Source organism: Lichenostomus cassidix, chromosome Z, assembly GCF_008360975.1.
Source record: "Lichenostomus cassidix isolate B80296 chromosome Z, HeHo_3.0, whole genome shotgun sequence".
In the NCBI taxonomy this organism is placed as follows: Eukaryota; Metazoa; Chordata; class Aves; order Passeriformes; family Meliphagidae; genus Lichenostomus; species Lichenostomus cassidix.
This window is the reverse complement of record NC_139511.1, coordinates 12,340,490-12,358,439: the sequence shown is the minus strand read 5'-3', so window position 1 is coordinate 12,358,439 and position 17,950 is coordinate 12,340,490. Positions and strand designations below refer to the sequence as shown.

The following is a 17,950-nucleotide window of genomic DNA, read 5'->3' as shown; positions in this document are numbered from 1 at the left end:
CAAAAGATTTGTAGAAATTGTATTTCAGACACTGAAACTTCTCACAAGAAGAAAACTGAATGCTCCTGAAAATCTCTGCAGAATCTCTTTTTCTGAAGCAGTAAGGGTGACAGAGTTGGGAGCTATATAGTTCATACCTAAAGTAGAATTTATGTATCTATACTGACAAGTAAAATTCCCTGCTGAAGAGTTGTGAATTCCCTAAGAAAGGCGCTCTGTAAGTGGAAATTCATTACCAAAAAAGATAGGGAAGAAACTCATTGTAGTTCTGGCTTTTTGCCTACTTCACTCTCCTGCTAGGGAGCCAGCATGTTAAATATTCTGCTCAGGCTGGAACACCTTACCCATTTGATCTGCATGAAGCAAAATACCTGTATACAACTCCTTCCCTTGACTGCACACAGATAACAGTATCTTTGTGAGGTGCCTTTCCAGTTTTCATTGCTCAGGCAGAAGTTCTGTTAAACTTCAAAACACGCTGACTTCTCTTCGTTGTTACAGTAAGAAGGTATAAATCAATTATTTATTCATGTACTATAAAATAACATCCAAAACTCTATGTTTTAGGTACTTCATATTGATTAGATTCAGCTTTCCCAGTGTTTTTATGTAAGACAACTGAAATTAATGTAAGTTACCAAATTTGAAGGGCCATAAAACCTCAAACACATATGCTTTGTTGCTCTACATTTTTAATAATCAGAAGTCTGTGGTCAGCTGTGAATCAGTGTCCATAGTCCAGAGCTGTGAAATGTTGTTAAATCTTAAATAGCCATTGTTCATTTCATTAGAAAAGAGCCATTAAAACAGAGCTTCAACCAACATTTTATTTATGCAGCAATATATAAATCCAAAACTTTAGGTAGCTGTTTTCCTTACTTAACTTTGCCATGAATGTTTCTATATATGGTTACCATTAATAAAGAAGTAAAAACTATTAAAAGAAGTTGCATCATCTGTGTTCTAAACAATCAGTTTTTAAGGTGGTAGACAGTGATGTAAAAAGCAAAAATCTATGATGCATTGGGTATGCTTGCATTAAAAACATTCTCAAACTCATTTGTATCATCCCATGTGATCTATAGACAATTATAGTGCAGAGTTATAAAAATGATCATGCGCTTTACTTTGAGTTGTTCAAGTAAATCATTATTTCTTTGATCAAATGTTATAGCATACAGGCTGTTCAAAGAAAGCAAATTATAGAATAGTCAATAAGACTACTTTTAATAACACACAGCTGCTAGAGATTGGTTCAAAAGAGATCAAAATCTTGACAAAGAAGCAGTTGCAAAGAAGCAAGAATGTCTCATTCAAAGAATATTTAGCTTACTACAATATAACCATGGCTGTAACATGAAAAACATAAAAACATAAGAATTTTGCTTTCATTTTCATATCCAAGTCTTGGCTATTACATACTTCTAGCATGTTCAAACATATATCAGTAAAATGGATGCTTTCTGGCTTCCCTCCAGCAGGTACAAATATGTGCCTTAGCATCTGAGATATATCTCTGTAACCTGTCTGAAAAGAAGCTTGCCACTCTAGATGTAAGTTTTCACATGACCCACATATATTGTTTAACTCATGAATAAAAGCTCATAATTATGCTCAGTACTTTCCATCCTATATCTGAAAATGTTTTGCAGAAGTGACCAAACAATAACCTTAAACACAACAACTTGGTCATTTATCCAAAAACCTCCTCTGGAGGCACATGAACTTTGTGAAGGGACTGTTATTTGGCCTTGAAGATTACTAGGGGCCTGTACTGTGCTTAGTAAGTATTGACCCAATCTGGGTCAAAATTGACAGCCTTTCCCAATCCCATTTTAAGACCCAAAGGATTTCAACAGGCTTTCCTCAAACAAAAATTCTGTTACAAGTCAAAGGACTCTGTCCCCTGTCAAGTTCTGTTTCTCTGACCGAAAAAATGGTGCATTTGTTAATGCTCAAAACCAAAATAATACAGTGAAATGTATATAGGTTTAACTATCCAGGACTGTCTACAACATAGGAAGCTGGGTAAATCCTATCCCCTCTAGGAATATGGGAGGCAATAGGTTTGAGCCCATTTGGATTGAAGAAGAAACAGAACCTGTGTTTCCATTTAACATGTTTCTAACCACTAGCTGTTATATTAAAAAAAAAAAAAAAAATCAGGAACAGCAACCTTTTCTTAAAAGGGAAGAGGGAGACTTCCTCGAGTCTTTGAAAGTGGGGAGTCTTTGAAAGTCTTTGCCTGTGGGAGGGGACAGTATGCTTCAGTCAATACCTGAAAACCCAGTAGGAATGTGGGCGAAGGCATCTCTGCAGCCCTGGCCAAGCATCTGGTACTTCTGATGAGGGATAGGATTTCTGAAAACCCATTTGCTTCGTCTGGGTCACTTCAACTTCATCACATGCTGCTAGGTTTGGATCCTGCTCTGTAGCACCAAACTCTTCCAGCGCCTCAGATCCAACACAGTGAATTCCACTGTGAAGACCAGATGCCTAAATAGTAAGTATTGCCAAATTGAGCTTTTTACATACCTAAACCCCTTATTTGATCTATTCCATAGCCCTGTCTTTCACAAGGCCCTTTTTTGCAGCAAGGCAATTGCTACAATATGTAAATATAGTATGAAAATCGTGAAATTACCTGTATCAATAACAAACAGTTTATCTAGTAGGACTAAACCCACCTGACAGTAATACTCATGAGAGATTCACAACTGTAGCCTGAACTAGGGAGATGCTTCTGGGGTTGGACTTGAGGTGAGACACTGGATCCCAAGGGTTATAGAAATTTCTTTTGTCTGTCACACATATTAATTTATTAATTCCTTTTCCATTAAGGAGTCTGAGAAATCCACCTACTCCTGGTACAGTCTTTTTCGTGAGAGAAATGTTCTTAATTCCCCCTCCTTCTTCACAAAGGGTAATGGAGTAACATAGCTGGCTAAACCTAAATATTCTGCAGTTAAGTCTGCTTCCTAGTGGTCTCCATGACCAACTCAGTGGCAGGAATAAAAGAAGTATTCATAGATTCCTGCTACCGCTATTTTATTTAGGGTTTTGTGATCTACCATACCCAGGGAGAAATAGGAATCTTGCCAACTTTCAATCAATGTAAGTAAGCTTTGCTGCATTTTATCTGAAAGTTTCACATTGTTGAGAAACTCTAGACAAACGTCAGTACTGTGAAGCTCTCGAGTGATTCTAGCACCAAAATTATGCACTTCTGAACTGAAGAAACTCTTGTATTCTCACGGCTTATATGCCCCTTCAAGAAAAGAGTTTTCTAGCATTACTGAATTGAAATATTAATTATTTAGGACATTGCTGGTCCCTTTCACTACTGTATGTGTGATAAAGCCTGAGCCCACCAAAATCAGTCAGGAACTCTCTGCCAGACCTTTAATTTTAATATATCAATAAAAGTAAGATGCAAAGCCATGCATTTTGAGGTAATCCCATTCTATCTTTTCAAGTTTCTGCTTTCATTGGCACAGTTAACTTCTGATTGATTTTAAAATAGATTTTTTGTATTCAGACATGGAATAAATGTTAGAGAACCTGAAGTATTCCTTTATCATTCTATGTAATACTCTTTATCACTCTAGACTGTTTTATTGCACTCTAAATGGTCCCCACATGTTAGGTAAAAACTCTGGCTTCTATGGCAGCAGGTGTATGGCAGCATATAGCATAGAATACAGCCAAGATATTGGAATAGGTAAATGAGCTCAGTTTTCTTGTTGCAATAATATCAATAGCAAATGCTGGTTTTCCATCTGTCATCATAATGTTTTCAAGTTTGGTCTGTAGTTGCCTCCAGCACAAGAAAACCAGGAATAGTGTTTTTTCTAGTGCTTTTCCACCTGCGGATTTCAGCTCCTTGTGGGGTAAGGATGCTGTATGGTTCTTCCTTATAGACAGTCTGAGCATGTTAGAAGAAAAATCATAATGCTACTGGCTTATGGATATTTTTCTCAGATAGCAGAAGTCAATAAAGATTTACCTTTTTCTCAGGAACACAGTCCCCAAAACACTACCCATATCCATGTTGCAAAACACTGTGAAAAGCTATATCACATAGGTCAGTTCATTAAAACAAATGAAGTCCACTAGGCTGCTCTGGACTTGGGATCCTTCTTCTTCCTATATGTGACATGACTCTCTGAGGCTCTGAGAAAACAGCTTTGTTATCTAGAGATGTGAGTACCCTCAGACTATTTATTTCCTTTCCTGCGCTGGAGGTTGCCACCTTCACAGCAGTCAGAGGAAGGGAATGCATGCACACCCCTTGACTGCTCCACTGCCACAGTTCTGGCATGGGCTGAGTAGTTTCAGATGGCAGGGCAGAGCAGGCAGCCATGCACGGTGATTTATGCTGCAGCAGCAAGAGACATGAAAACTGTTTAAGAGCCACACCTAAGGCTTCACCAAGTAAAATGGTACCTGTTATCCCACATTCACAGTGTCCTTCATGCCTGCTTCTGTCAAGTCTTAGAAAAATTAAATAGGCTGAAATCTTGTTCCATTTGTCCAGCTCTCCTGAGGAATTAGGAGACTCAAATGGAGACATCTTTTGTAGCCCATGGAATTCTCTCTCTGTAAATACCATATGATTAAAGATTTTAAGGTCTTAGACAGTAAGACTTTGGCAGGCCAATATACTAATTCATCTTACAAACCTATAATTTTGTCCAAATAAAGAAATCCAGTTTTACAGTGAAAAACTCTTAACATTTGAAATGTTTTGGCTGTTTCCAGAAGAAGCCAAAACTTTCGAACAAGACATTTATTTTCTGAACTAAGATTATTTTTCCCCCTTTTCTTTTCTATTCTATCTTCTCAGCCATGATTTTTCTAGTATCTCTAAACTGTGTCCTGGCCACAATTTCTGACTTGATCTTGAGTCTGCCTCTGACACTCCTGTTTTCTCAAGCAGTGGTAAGAACTAGAAACTGCTCTGTTTCTAAAGTTTTCTTCTTTCCCAAGCAGAGAAACTGACCATCACATTGTTAATTTAACAGCTTCAGAAGGAAGCATGTAAAGCCAGCTTTTGCGGGTGAGGGTCTGTCTGTCTACACCAAATTTCGACTTCTGACTGAGTATGTTACTGCTTGCTTGGGTTTTCCCTCTTATAGCACCCCAATTATAATGGTGATTACCATCATTCATGTTTTTATAGAGGGAGAACTACGGAAAAGTGAATTGACAAAGCCCATGCAGGAAGTCAGTGCAAGGAGTGGGAGTTAAACTGTATCTTCTTCAGCTACACAGTAGCAGCTTAACCCTTGGACAATCTAACCTAAGGGGCTTCTGCCCCAGTGATGGCACAGTTTGCCATAGTAGAAATTTAGAATTCCCTTGACTGGAAATTATCAAAAAGCTTTTAAAAATCTGACAACTCTGTGCTAATTCTGTCCTTTCTGATTCTCTCCTTTTAAGAGAAGTGTTTACCCCTCCCAAGGGAAGAGCAGAATGACAGGAGCAGTAAAACTTTTAAAGAAGTTATGCTTGAGGAAAACAGTAGTTTGAAGGACCCACTTTCAAGGATAATCATCCAGTTCTGGAGTTTCATCGAGCTTCTTCATACTCCTGGCTGCACTTTCTCACTCCTCTTTTGGATAGTGTTTAGTTGATTTATCTGCAGATTTCAGCTTGTAAAGTTTCTGTCTGCATCTTGCCACTCCTGCAGGATTTTCCATGGGAAAACAAAATCCAGTTCTTTGTTTCTAGTAGATGACACTTTCGTAAGTTGCCAAATGCATATCATAGTCTCAAGCAACTGTTTAAAGATATATACAATTTGCACAAATATTTCTAGTAAATAAAAAACATAACTTACATATAGAATAAAAGCCATCTTAAATATGCAATTCTGCATCATTTGAGTTATCTCTTTTCATAGGCAATATCATGGGCCAACTTGGATTGTCAAATACTGCTTGCTTACTCTAAACTTAGCGAAGAGACTTCATTCTCTTTCTCCTTGGTGACAGCTTGACTGTCTTAGAGAACAATCAGTGGATGTTTGTTGCTTTATGCTATTTAAGGCCTTCATGCTGCAGAGAAACAGGAGGCTAGAGTTTCAGAGATCTAGCCTCTATTGTAGCTCACCCTTTTTGAAAAACACATTGATTTGAGCATTTTTACCAGTGGATAAGCAATTACGGTACTGCAAAAATAAAAGGAAATGTTCTTTTTCCTATAGAAGGAACTGCTATTCAGCAACATTTGCTTATTGTCATTCTGGTACCTTTTTTTTTTTAAATACCCTGTCATTTGATCTGCTATAAAATAAATATCCAGATTCTGAGAGGAAAGACAAACCTGTTCAGAACATTGTCACATTCAAGATTTTTATAGGAAACCTCCAAAAAAACCCCAGGTGCTGAAGAAAGTGGTGATCTTGTCTCAGTGGGTGGCATGTTCATTGCTGAGTCAGTACTGCAGAGTTCAGTGCTGGTGGAAGTGTTCTGTTTCAGGTGAAATAGAAAAGCAAAATGTTGTGGTCATCAGAGATTCCCTGGCCCCATGGCTGAGGGTGAAGGTGTTCGCCTCACAGTCTAGGAAAAATTCCATCCAAAGTAACTTATATTTTATGTTACACTTTTATTTGTCTGAGGGACCCATCATTATTGCTCCTGAAAACCTCAGTGGCTAGTGTAGCTACACAGGTTGGCAATATATTCTTGCCAGGAGGGTTGCATTTTAATAATGTATAAAGCAATCCCTAAAGATACAATTTCAGAATCTCTTATGGATCTTTTAGAGCATAAACAACCCTCAAAATATATGCAAAGAATGATTCCTATCAGCTGCCATTCTCTCTCATAATAGGTTTTTGTGACAAAAGATTCTGTAAAATGTATGTGCTCTTCTGTATATCACATTTCTCAAGTTCTGTATTTCACATTTCTAAAGTATTTTGAATAGGGCATTTAGTATTAAAGGTGCCCATTTATATCATGGAAAAACACCATCTGCCTTGGAAATAGTTAATTTTTTCTGCATTAATTTATATTAAGCCCTGCATATTTAAAATACTGTATATTTCAAGAGGTAGCAACACTGATTGGTAACACCACTGTACATCGAGAATACTTTGACTAGTATCTTTACAGCTGTTCCAAATCCAGCTACAGATTTACACTAATGTAAGTGAGATCTGATTTTAGCCTTGTTTTTGTGTATATGTCTGACTAAATTAAACGCAAATGAAAATGCTGAGATGGTGCTCCATCAGGAAGGATGGGAGCCAGAGGAGAATTCCAGATAGATGAACATAAAAAGAAAGTGAAATCTTTTTTTCAACCTGTTGATTATTACAGTGTTTATTTTTAAGGGGTTTCATATTCTCGAAAGAAGCTGAAATTATTCTTCTGCACTACTCTAAAGTTTATTTTTTCCATTAATACACTTTCGGTGTCTACCAGAAAAACCTAGTAAAAACCAAATACACCATATCTCACCAATATTTTCCCTTTCAAAATACTCAATAAATATTAGAGGAAACCAGGCCATTTAAATACTTCATACATTTCAATGGTTTTGAAAAATCAGTCAAGCTGGTAGTGGACTGCTGTTTCGCTGTGGCCAAGGGGCAAAAGGTAAATGAGGAATTCAACCACTCTGGCTTTAGGTTATCTTTGCACCCCTTGGCTGTCAAGGTCTGGCTAAAGAATGGTGGTGCTCCTGCCAATGAACTAGTGAAAGTTGCCAAAATACAGAAGCTTTGTTTTCATGGAGTTAGTTGTTCCACAAACATTATTTCTCAAAAAATTGTAGTCTATTTTCTGTAAAAAGAGAGAGGATGCAAAATGAGATATTTGCCACTAGGGTGTGGTGCTAGCCTTCATTCTGCAGAAGGCATACATTCATGGGACAACAGCATGCAGAAAGAACGGCTGGAAATACAGGAGTGCAACCTGATGGATTTTGCCTTTACCAGCACCTTCTGTGCTTCCATAACCCAAAAGCAGTACCTGAGCCTTTCAGCTCTCAGTAAGGAGTTAGAACCACTGGGGTACTCAAAGGGCACTGATAACTACTCCATCACCAAAAGAAAAATGTGCAGAGAATAGCTCTGATCTAAGGCAAATAATCTGCTAATTCTGTGCATGACACACTGACAGCTAGTATTATCTGGACTGTTGTCAGGTGTTCTTAATACAACAGAGCAGAATTTGACTTTCCTTTCAAATACACATTTAAACAACATCTGCACAGAAGTCTCCTTTGAATATAGTCTTTGGGTGTAAAGAGTGCATTTTACAGTAAATTTTTACTAACATTTATGAGTAATTCTGTTCATTCAAAGTTCTTTGTTTTTAAAAAACCTCAGACATCTGTAGAAGGGGTTTTATCAGAAGCTGTAATCACAACTAGGTCAGCATTACATTTGTTTCACTAATCTTAACACCTCCAATTATTACATGTGAATTCATTATTTAGAAAATGCCAATCTTGTCTGAAGAAGCACATCCCTTTTTTTTAACTCAGCTAATCCAGCACACCAAAAATATTAAGCTAGTATTATACTGCATCATAGCAAATGGAGGCTGGTCATACAAGTGTGGAAACTTCTAAAAATTCCATCTAGATTTGAACAAAAAGGTGCTGAGATGTGATTTAGTAGAGGGTATGTATGCATGTGTATTTTTATATATATATACATATATATATATAAAAATATATATATAAATAAATGTATATATATACATACACACATCTGCGTGTATGTATCTGTAAGGTGCAAAGCACTCTTACTGTGCTCCTGTAGCTACAACCACATGAGAGCTGAGAACTGTGATAAGAGCACAGGTGAAGAAAACACAAAAAACCATGCAGCCAGGAGCAGAGTGTCCCCAATCAGCACTGCAGCCCTGGGAACAGCCATCTATGGCCACAGGGCAGCAGGTGGTGGCACTGACAGGTGCTGATGGCAGGGATGCATGACATTGCTGGGGACCTACTCCCCGCTGGCTGCAGCTACATCATGCCAGCCAGCACTGTCAGTCACTTGATGCTCCTCTCCTCCCATGGATTCCCTGACGGCTGGGATCAGTGGGTGCTGCTGCCATCTCCTCTTTCAGGGCTGGGGAAATGCGATCCTCTCCATTGAAGGTTGGCATAGGAATCCTACATCAGCTGGTCTGGGGGATTTGTGGGCTTTTCAGACCTCTTGCACCATGATGATTGATGGGAAGAAGCCTGAAGGATGAGGAAATATTCTTAATTAGAACCTCAGGAATTATTCAGATCTAAATTCTTCTTTTAAAAAAAAGTTTACAAGTAATGGACAGAAGCCTTTTACATGTCCCGTGAAATAATTGTGAACATAGTGGGGTATAAGTTTACACAGAACCACAGAATAAGCTGAGTTGTAGAGGACCTGAAGGGTCATCAAGTCCAGCTGCTGGCCCTGCAAAGCACAGCCCCAAGAGCCACACCATGTGCCCTAGAGTGCTGTCCAAACACTTCTTGAACTCTGTCAGGCTTGGTGCTGTGACCTGGGGAGTCTGTCCCAGTGCACAGCCCCCCCTCTGGGTGAAGAACCTTTTTCTAACATCCAACCAACACTTCTCCTGACACAACTTCATGCCATTTACTCAAGTCCTGTCACTGGGCACCACAGAGAAGAGATCAGTGCCTGCCCCTTCTCTTCCCCTCATGAGGAAGTTGTAGACTGCAGTGAGGTCTCCCCTCCCCTCAGTCTCCTCTTCTCCAGGCTGAACAGACCAAGTGACCATGCATTAGCAGAAATTTTAATATAAAGATTTAGTGCTGGAGTCTTCATGTGATTTGCTTTTGTTTCTTTCAGAGAAAATCCCAAAAGATACATGGTTTAGTTTAGCTGCTGTGAGAACTCTTAATCTGACGTATGTATCTTATACTTAAAAAGCCAAAGTTGCTCTGTAAAATTTAAGTCAATATTAAACACAAAAGCACTGGCAAGCTGGTAAGATTGAGCATTAAATAAAGGGATTGTGCATGGTCTCTTTTAGAGAGCAAATAAACCTCTGCCATCTTCCCATCCCCAGCCTCACTTTCTCTCCATAGGGGAGACATAGGCACAGCAGCCAGACAGCAAGGTGTGCTCTCTCATACAGATGCAGGAGTGGTACTGCAGAGAGGCAGCAGGAGATGTGGTGGTGCTGATCAGTCTGCTCCAGGCTGCAAGGTCAGCACAGACAACAGCCCCTGGGGGCTTTAGGGCTGCACCAGATGCACTGCCTTCCAAAGCTCCCCCACACCCAAGTTAGGTAGCACAGCTGTAGATAACAAAGAAGCAAAAATCCCACTATCCTAGTGCCCTTTTGAAAAAACACAGATTTTGTTTGTAACCAACACTGCAAAATATTTTAGAGATACCTTGGCACACAACAAGAGCATGAGTGGATGAGGGTAAGCTGAACTCTGTAATCAGGTAGAGATCTCATGCCCTGATGACCTTGCAGCACATATGTACTAATACTGTTAAATGCACTGGTCGACCACTTGCAAGCAGAGAGGTGTTACTGGCAAAGGGTGTCAGTGCTGTTTGGTTTTACAAGAGGTGTGATTAGAGAAGGTACTTGAAGGAGGAGAGAATAATTACTTGGCATGCAAGTAATGAAAATGAAAAAATGCAAAAATGAAAGGCAAATCCAAACAGATGGATTGGTGTATGGTTGTGAAGAGCACATTTATGAGTATTCATTTGAAGAAGACATGAGTACAGGACCAGACAATGGAATTTTTTTTTCTTTGAAACTTCAGTAAAAATCAAGTAGTAACAAAAAGATTAGCATGGGGTTATAGAACTTCAGTTTTATATAAGCCCCATAGCTTGTTTCAAAAGGAGTACAAACCACAAAAGCATTTCATGATTTATAAAAAAGAGGTAAGAAATGTTCCATTTTTCTGTGTTACTGGTATACATTTTTGTGTGTGCACAGTTTGTTAGATAACATAAGCGTAATAATATTTTATATGATTCTCCTAAACATACAACTAAAGTACATTAGTACCAGCATACTAGTTTATGTTCATTATTAAGTGTACAAAATTAAGAACTCTATGTTAATGGAACAGAAAATTTGAGACTTTAGTTACACCTAAGTTAGGAAATTCAGATGGGTGGTTCCCATAGCAACCTATGTCTTCCTCTGTGTTTTTCATTTCAGTAGAACCTTTCATTACTTGATTGCACCATATGTTGTATCATGCAATTTCATCCTAAAATTTCACCACTATATAACTGAGAAGAGAGTGGAGCTTGTCTTCACTCAACACTTTTTAACTTTAATATTTCCATTGCACAGAGAGTAAACTGAATGAATAGATTAATATAAACTTCAATGAATCAGACCCATGTCTAAATATTTTCTGCTCTTTTGGGGGACCTCCATGAATTTGGCTGGCTACTTTGGAATCACAGAATGACTATAAATAATAAAACAGTTGAACACAATAGCATATAGTTCCTTTGTAATTGGCTATTGTCTGCCTTTCCACATAAATATGTGGCTCTAGTGAAAATAAAAGAGAAAAAAATAATTTTTAATTTGTGGCTAAAAATTTATTCCATCCAGATACAGGAAAGAAAGTGATAGTGAAAATGGAGGGCACTTCAAGATTTTTTTCTGACAGTGAAAAGGAGCTTACCAAATTGCAACTCTGTGGATTGGCACTTCTGGGTCTCTCAGCTGAAGCTCATTGTGGTGGCTTCTAGACGACATAAAGGATATGGGAATTTGTAGAAGAAGGCATGTAATTCTGAATTTTTCTATACCATAAAGTTTGATTACAGATCAAGACCCAGTGAGATCACACTTTTCATTAAACAAATTAAGGTAGTGATTAACCTTACAACTATTAGGTCTATGTTGCAGAGGATATCAAAAAGGAACATAGTGAGCTGGTCTGAACCTTTTGGGAACCTCATCAACTGACCTGGTCTTTTTAATTTGGCAGCTATACTGTGAGCATTTCCAAGCCCTGGAGTGCTGTGACAAGCAGTTCCACAGCTGATAAACCTATATTAAAAAAAGATTAACAACTCAATGATAAGATGGAAAAAAAATTCTAACCTGTTCCATTCATTCTGTTAAAGAAATGCTAAAAAATAAAAGAGGGTAAAACTTCAGAATCAAAAACTAGATTAGGAAAATGAAAGATTTTTCCTCCTCAAAACCATTAAAAATTACAATGATTTTCATTGCCTTGATAAAATCAGACCTGGGTGTTACTGCCATATTATCTTTTGAGCTTCAACAGTGATGATAAGTTTGCATGGAATGAAAGTAAGTAGTTGTTTATACTTCATTTTACAGCAGTCAGCATGTCACTAAGTTAGCACTTCTCCTCTAAGATTTACAGAGTAGGATTCAGGCACAGGAGATTTCACCCACAGGTTGTTTTCCTTTAGCCATTTTGTTTTTCGTATTCCTTGGCTGATTCTAGGTTATTGGAGTCCAATATAATTAGTCATTTAATTGCTTGGAAGAAATGGAGCTTCCTTAGTTGCAAAATGGCTTATTTTCTTTCAAAATAACTGAAATCTGGCTTGGGGATCTCTAGAATGCAGTGCTATACAATTGTATTATTTTATCCTTTTAAAAATTTCCTGAATAGTCATTACATCTTTGGAAACTAGCTAATCTCCAGGAGGATATGATAGGTCTGGCTATTTTCCAGTGTTTGCATGAGGATATGACAGCTTATCATCATAAGAAAAAGTGTTTCTAAATCACTGCCAGACTGGGTCAAAGACTCCAAAACCAGCCTCTGTTTTCAAGAGGTGACACAAAATAGAAGACAAAAAAAACTGACACGAAATCCAAAGAGCTCATGAAAAAGAATTAATCAGTTTGATATTGGTCAGTGCCAGTTTTACTTGTGCTGTATCAACTTGTGTTGTGTTGAAGCACACAAATAATGAAAAAAAAAAAAATGAAGGAAAAAAATGAGAGGTTTAATGTGGTAGTTAATGACATGGAGGAGAGTGAAATGATAAACAAGGTAAAAAGATAGGGAAGACTGTAGCCTGCGTGTTGAGAAGCCAGAGAGAATACTAAGATGTTCAGAGCCATATTTCTGTCCTGAATACAACTCGTTATCTTAGTGTAGAATTTTAGTATGTCACTTCCAGCCTGCTCTCCTCTCCAGAGGAGGACTGTGATGTGTATGTGTTCCTGTCCATGTGTAGTGTATCAGTCTGTTCTTCTGTCTTTTCCCTTACAACTTCATTTTTTATTCAATGCCAAATAAATCTAGTGCAAATGGAGGGGTCCCAAAGAAAGTGAAATTCCAACAAGTTTCATGAAAATTATATGTTCTTGTGCAAAAAAAAAGAAACACAAATTACTCCCAGAAAGACTCCCAGCCGAAGGCAGCATTGCAGCCTGAGTCCTTACAGGCCAAAGGAGCACAGGATCAGCAGAAGGATAGGTAGGGAGAAGTTCCCGGAGACACTGCCACAGGGTATCTTCTCTGCATATTGCACTTTATCCCAAAATGCAATTCACAGGGAACAAGGCATTAGTTCCAGCACTCACAAAGCTAGAAGCTGTGCCTCTTGAGCCCAGCATACACGTGGAGATTCCTGTTGCCTAGCCTTAACCCATCTCATTGAAATATGCTCTTGTTTTTGTCTGGGGTTTGTGTGGTGTTTTGGTGGTGATCATTGCAGGTTTTGTGTCTGTTTCTGTTTGTTGATTTGTTTTGATTTGACTTTTTTTGAGATGTGGTGGGCAGGGAGTAAGTGGACTGCACTACTGAGCTTAATTTGCCCCATCTGCCAATGTACCAGCTGAACACACAAGACTGGTGATTTTTCAAGGGAAAGGTTTGCCTCTACTCTTTAAGGCAACAGTTAATTTTGGGTGGAATATCAACATGATTTTATTAAATTTGATCATTGCCTTTTCTAGTAAAAATAGAGATTGCTTCTTTTCCCGGTGTGGCAAGCAACCTGCTTTCTAATGGCACAAAAATAATGTAAAATTAAAGATGTATGGAAATAAAAACACTTCTATGATGGGAGGGAATCCAGACTCTATGGAGACTGTTGCAAGACATGTGGACTCCCACTACCTCTCCTCTTCTGAACATCTGAAAGGTGCAGGGCGTCCCTGAACCTCTGCAAACCACAGTAGCAACTGGTTCACATGAGTGCTAAGTAATCATCTGCAGAGCTCTAGGGAATTGTGAGTATGCTGAGGACAAAATGCATCTGCTTTCACCCAGACACAGTCTTGTGAATGTGGTAGAAAAGGATTTGGGAATGATAGGAGGGAAAAAGATTCAAAGAGGCTACAAAACATTCCTCCTGTTCTTGTCTTTTCATATTTCTTTTTGTCTGTCATCTCAAAACCTGGAGCTGAGGGTGCCACTCAGTCAAACTCACATCCTCAGGGACTCCATGGGAATCAGCAGGACTCCATCAGTGTATCAGATGACCTCAGGAAATGGTCTCAACTGTGCTGATCTTGGTTTCATGTCTGGACAGCTTGATCTAATCTTGAAACAGAATATTTTATGTACATAGATGACAACTGTTTTGTACTTACATGAAAAGAATGTTAGTTGAGATTACAATGAGGTATTTTGCTTTTACTATATCATGTTGTATCTATTAAAGCCATCAAACAGCAGCTGATTGCAAAACCCTCTTTCTAATTGGCTTGTTTCAAGCTACTAGCAGTAGATACAGTGCATAATTAAGTCTGTTCTGCTAACTGAACATTTAACATTTGAAAGACAAAAGACAGATAAGAGGGAATGGATAAACGTGAAAGGAATCATTTAGGTTGTTTTAGCATCTTCAGTTTCTATTCCAATGGGTTATAATTTTGTTGCTGTGTCAGAAGCAGCTCATGGAATTGACCTGAAGTCTCGATAGATATGAAGTTTGAAAAGAAAGGTCTACATTGAGCGAGCCTTCCAAAAATGCCTACATCTGTTTCAGAGGTCTACAATGTGAGATTGGAAGGCTCACATCTCTTAGGGCAGATCACCATCACTTTGCTTAGTTGAAGAAAATGGAAGTTTCAAGGGTTTTTCCACAGTATGGAAGCAATATATGACCTAATAACACTTAAGGGTATTACCAGCAGTAAGCTGAACATTGCCGTAAAGTAAATAATTATGAAATGTACTATTCCTGAAGGAACAAAAAGCTCAGATGATATGCAACTGTTCTGAGAAGGCAAAAAAGAAACCAGAGTATCCCACACTGATAGACAGCACAAGTATAGCCACTTATTAACACACATTACGTGTTATGTGATCTTTTAGTTGTAACTAAACCTGCTTAGCCAGGTTTCAACACAGAATGGACTCCAAGCTGACTTTAAAAGTTTGCAGACAGCCAAATAGACTTTGAAGAGTTTTTGAGTGAAACATTCTTGAAGCTAAATGTGAGAAATCATGAAAATATTGGCTTTATGTACTATTGTTTGTATTTGAGGAATCCACACTTTCTTCTCATATCCTTTTACCTTAATATAGCCTGCAGCTGTTCTTCGGTGTTCTGTAAAGATAGATCAGTTAAAACCTATTTGAAGCCAGGCAACTGTTCTGAATTGCAAGCTACTGATTTCATTCTGTTTTTAAGATTTTTCAACTCTATTACCTTAGTGATGATAATAATGGTTGTGAGGATCTAGTCAAGTAGCTGAACCTGAAATTCTTTTATTTTGACTTTTCACTATGCAGGTGTTTTTGCAGTGTTTTGTGCTATACATTAAAGCTTCAGCCCTGTGCATTTGTGGCACTGTAAGTGTAGTCAATAAAAAGTAAACACTATGTCTAGAAGCTCTTAATTACTATTTCATAGCCCTATTATCAACTACATCCTCCCTCTTGTCCTATGAAAAGCATATGCTTAGGAATGACATTGCTAAAGTCATTTCTTGAATTCAATTTATATAATTACTCTTCGGCGAAGAAACTGATCCCTAGAATTGTTGCAGGTTTGATTTTTTTCCATTTCTTTCTCCTGTATCTGTCTTTAAAATAAAAACAGTGTATTCCACCGTAAACAATATGGATAAATATGTTAAGCCTATTTTATGTTAAAGTAAATTGCATTCTGTGTGTTTAGAATAAACTTCTAATGAGGTGGGATATGAGGAGCATGGGGCAGCAGAGATACTAGCACAGGAACTTTGCTAATTTCCAGATTCATTCTTTATTGACTGGTTCCAGCTTCAGAAGAAAGAGGTCTGTATGGTCCTTACACAGCACTCATAATTGGAGACCTACAGCATAACTGTGGTGGATCACTAGTCACTTTCTTTCCTTAAAGCATAATGTAAAACTTTTCTATGATGAGCAGTTTGTGTTTCTTTAACACTGCTGAGTGTTTCTTGCAGCCTGTGTCAAGGATTGAACTTTCCAAATTATGTATTTCAGACATTGAGAAAGAAAGGACTTAATGGCTGTGACAGTCCAGACCCTGATGCAGACGATTCAGTAGGTCACAGCCCTGAGTCTGAGGACAAGTACAGAAAAATTAATGAAGATATTGATCTAATGATCAGCAGGCAAAGATTATGTGTAAGTACTCTGAGCTCCTTTGCATTTTTTTTACTTTCTGATATTTCTCTGAACCTGGCAGGCATTGCACAAGAAAGAAAACAAAGGTTGTGAAAGCCCTGATCCTGATTCCTCTTACGCTCTCACCCCACGCACTGAAGAAAAATATAAAAAAATTAATGAAGAATTTGATAATATGATCAAGAGCCATAAAATACCTGTAAGTACCAAAGGTTAGAAGGCTGTCTGCTGATAACTGCTGCAGTAACAAACCATAACCCCTTCAGTTCTGGCTTCTTAAGGGAATAATTTTAGCTAGAAAGAGGGTTTAATAGCCAAATCTATAACTAAACACTGGTCAGAAAATTTCCCACAGTCTCTAACTCTGACACACACACAAAGCCTATTATGGATGATACCAACAGAAGGAAGTGAAATATACATATATGCACTTTATTCACTTGATTTACAGAACTGTTTTACTACACCACTTGCCCTAATCATACCTAAAAAATAACAGTGGAAATCTTTACTTTGTGGACAGGCTAACAAATCCACAGAACACTTTCTGTGGTGATATAGAAAAAACTATGTAGAACTGAAATTCCTTTATATATAGTAATTAGCATGTTTTGTGCATGTAAATTCAGTTCTCAATTGTCTCTGCCAAACTCAGTTTCAGCACTGAAGGGTTACAGCTATTTGCTCGCTGCAGAGAAACAGACTGCATGAGAGCCTAATGGCAGGATTCAGACATGTTTGTGTGTTGGGGTGACTTTACAGCTTAATCAGAGAATTTGCTTTGACCTCATCAGCATTTCTTTAATGCTTTAACATGACCTAAATTTTGTCTTAACCAAGTCAAAATTTCTAACAATCATATGCCTTGCCAGATATCTAAGAGAAATAACTCTGCATGTGCTATTTGGTTTGCATAAGACATACAAAGAGTGAATACTTTGTTATTATGATAAGCCAACAAAAATAATATGGAGGTTTGGAGGTTATACTTGGTTAATCTTCCAAATGTCTGCAGAAGATAAAATAGGAAACCTTTATTTGCTCAGATCTAAAGACGCACTGAAATTTGCACGGCTAACTGCTTGTTTCTAAAAGACAAGAGATGATTTGTATGTGTTCATTCATTGTTCCCATATGAAGGTTGCATGGTTATCTAGCAAAAAGGCTGTCTGTACACCCAGAAAGAGCAGTTTCTTCTGTGGTGCTAGTCAATTACAAGTACATCTGACACCTAAGATGAGGGTAGCTCTTAAGGACACTCAGACTCTGTCTCAAGCATTCTAAGTGTTCTTTCCATTAATTCTCAGCAAAAGGATTTTTCACTAATTAAAATTTGAAGAAGTTCTTACATAATGCCAAAAATATTTTGAAAAAAAAGTAGGAAGACTAAGTGATACTTTCCCAGAGA

At 38.0% G+C, this 17,950-nt stretch overlaps 1 protein-coding gene across 12 annotated transcripts in view; it reads left to right on the top strand.

Moving 5' to 3' along the window:
- MEF2C (myocyte enhancer factor 2C) overlaps window positions 1-17,950 on the top strand; it is a 134,664-nt gene that overhangs the window by 79,651 nt on the left and 37,063 nt on the right. For 9 of the 12 annotated variants that reach the window (XM_085042496.1, XM_085042501.1, XM_085042497.1 and 6 more), the window contains one exon: window positions 16,399-16,542. In XM_085042496.1, the coding sequence (XP_084898622.1) occupies window positions 16,399-16,542 (144 nt within the window). Of the gene's footprint in view, window positions 1-16,398; window positions 16,543-16,603; window positions 16,742-17,950 lie in introns of all 12 variants that reach the window. The other 3 variants (XM_085042500.1, XM_085042498.1, XM_085042503.1) reach the window with 2 other exon arrangements.